General features: G+C 54.4%; 1 protein-coding gene across 1 annotated transcript; it reads left to right on the forward strand.

Moving 5' to 3' along the window:
* The first annotated feature begins 376 nt into the window (after positions 1–376).
* On the forward strand, positions 377–811 carry LOC142775277 (ubiquitin-conjugating enzyme E2 Z-like). The gene has a single exon (XM_075876611.1). It carries the CDS (start codon positions 377–379, stop codon positions 809–811), a length of 435 nt encoding a protein of 144 aa, XP_075732726.1.
* The last annotated feature ends 244 nt before the right edge of the window (positions 812–1055 follow it).

The following is a 1055-nucleotide window of genomic DNA, read 5'->3' on the forward strand; positions in this document are numbered from 1 at the left end:
AAGCTTCGGTACGTAACATCACGGTCTGAACAGAAGCAATCCTGCGTGCTGAAGAACGTCGGAACGCCATCGTTGCATTGTCTGCACCAGGTCAGGCGTCCCGGCATGGACATCTACGCTCTGCTCATTCCCGGAGTCATCATCGTACCGGATGAGAGGGACGTGACCAGAATCCACGGCCTCTTACTGGGGCCTGCGGGCACGCCTTATTAAAGTGGCTTCTTCCGGTTTGTTCTCAAGTGCCCACCCGCCTTCCCAGCTAAGCCACCTCTCGTCAAGTTTCTGACTATCGACGAAGGACGAGAACGGTTCGCTCTGAACCCAAATGAAGACGGCATGATATTCTCTCTCTCTCCTTAAGACGTGGTCGGGACCCATGTGGAACTCTTCTGAGCACAGCCTGAGGACGGTGCTCATCGCCCTCCAATCGATCGTGACGGACGACCCCTACCACAACGTCCCGGCTCTGATCAGGGGCCGACTGGACGAGGGTGGAGCCTACAACGACTACCTGCTCCACGAGACCCTCAGGGTGGCCGTATGCGATGAGGTCGAGGACGCCCTCGATCCAGGCTCGTCGTACTCGCCCGAGCTCAGAAAATTTGTTCTTATGACGTTCCTGAATTCATACAAGGCGCATTTGCGCACTGTACGGCTCCAGATGCGACGCATGGTCCGAGATGGGAGCGATCCGTTCGGAGGCCGCACGACCAGGTGCGATTACGACTTCATCTTGATCCGACTGGAGTGCTTGTACGAGATTGTGTTGGATCTCAGCGAGAGTACATCCTGCGACCGCGCAGTCGACTGAGTGGTCCACTTGAGGGTTCACCTGCGTGACATTTCGTGTTGGAATAACTTTGTTCCTGTTTTTTATTGTTCTGAGGCCCTATCTTTTTGTTTGTCGGTATAGTTACCTGAAGCTGCCGCGCGCTGCGCATACAGATTATATTTACGGGAAGCTGCCCTTCGCTGCACATTACAGATCGATGTCCTAATGTTTTCATACATGTTCTCCGCAGATTTGCGGGGCCAAAAAAAAGGGGCTGGGAGAC

This window comes from Rhipicephalus microplus, chromosome X (assembly GCF_043290135.1).
Source record: "Rhipicephalus microplus isolate Deutch F79 chromosome X, USDA_Rmic, whole genome shotgun sequence".
Taxonomy (NCBI): domain Eukaryota; kingdom Metazoa; phylum Arthropoda; class Arachnida; order Ixodida; family Ixodidae; genus Rhipicephalus; species Rhipicephalus microplus.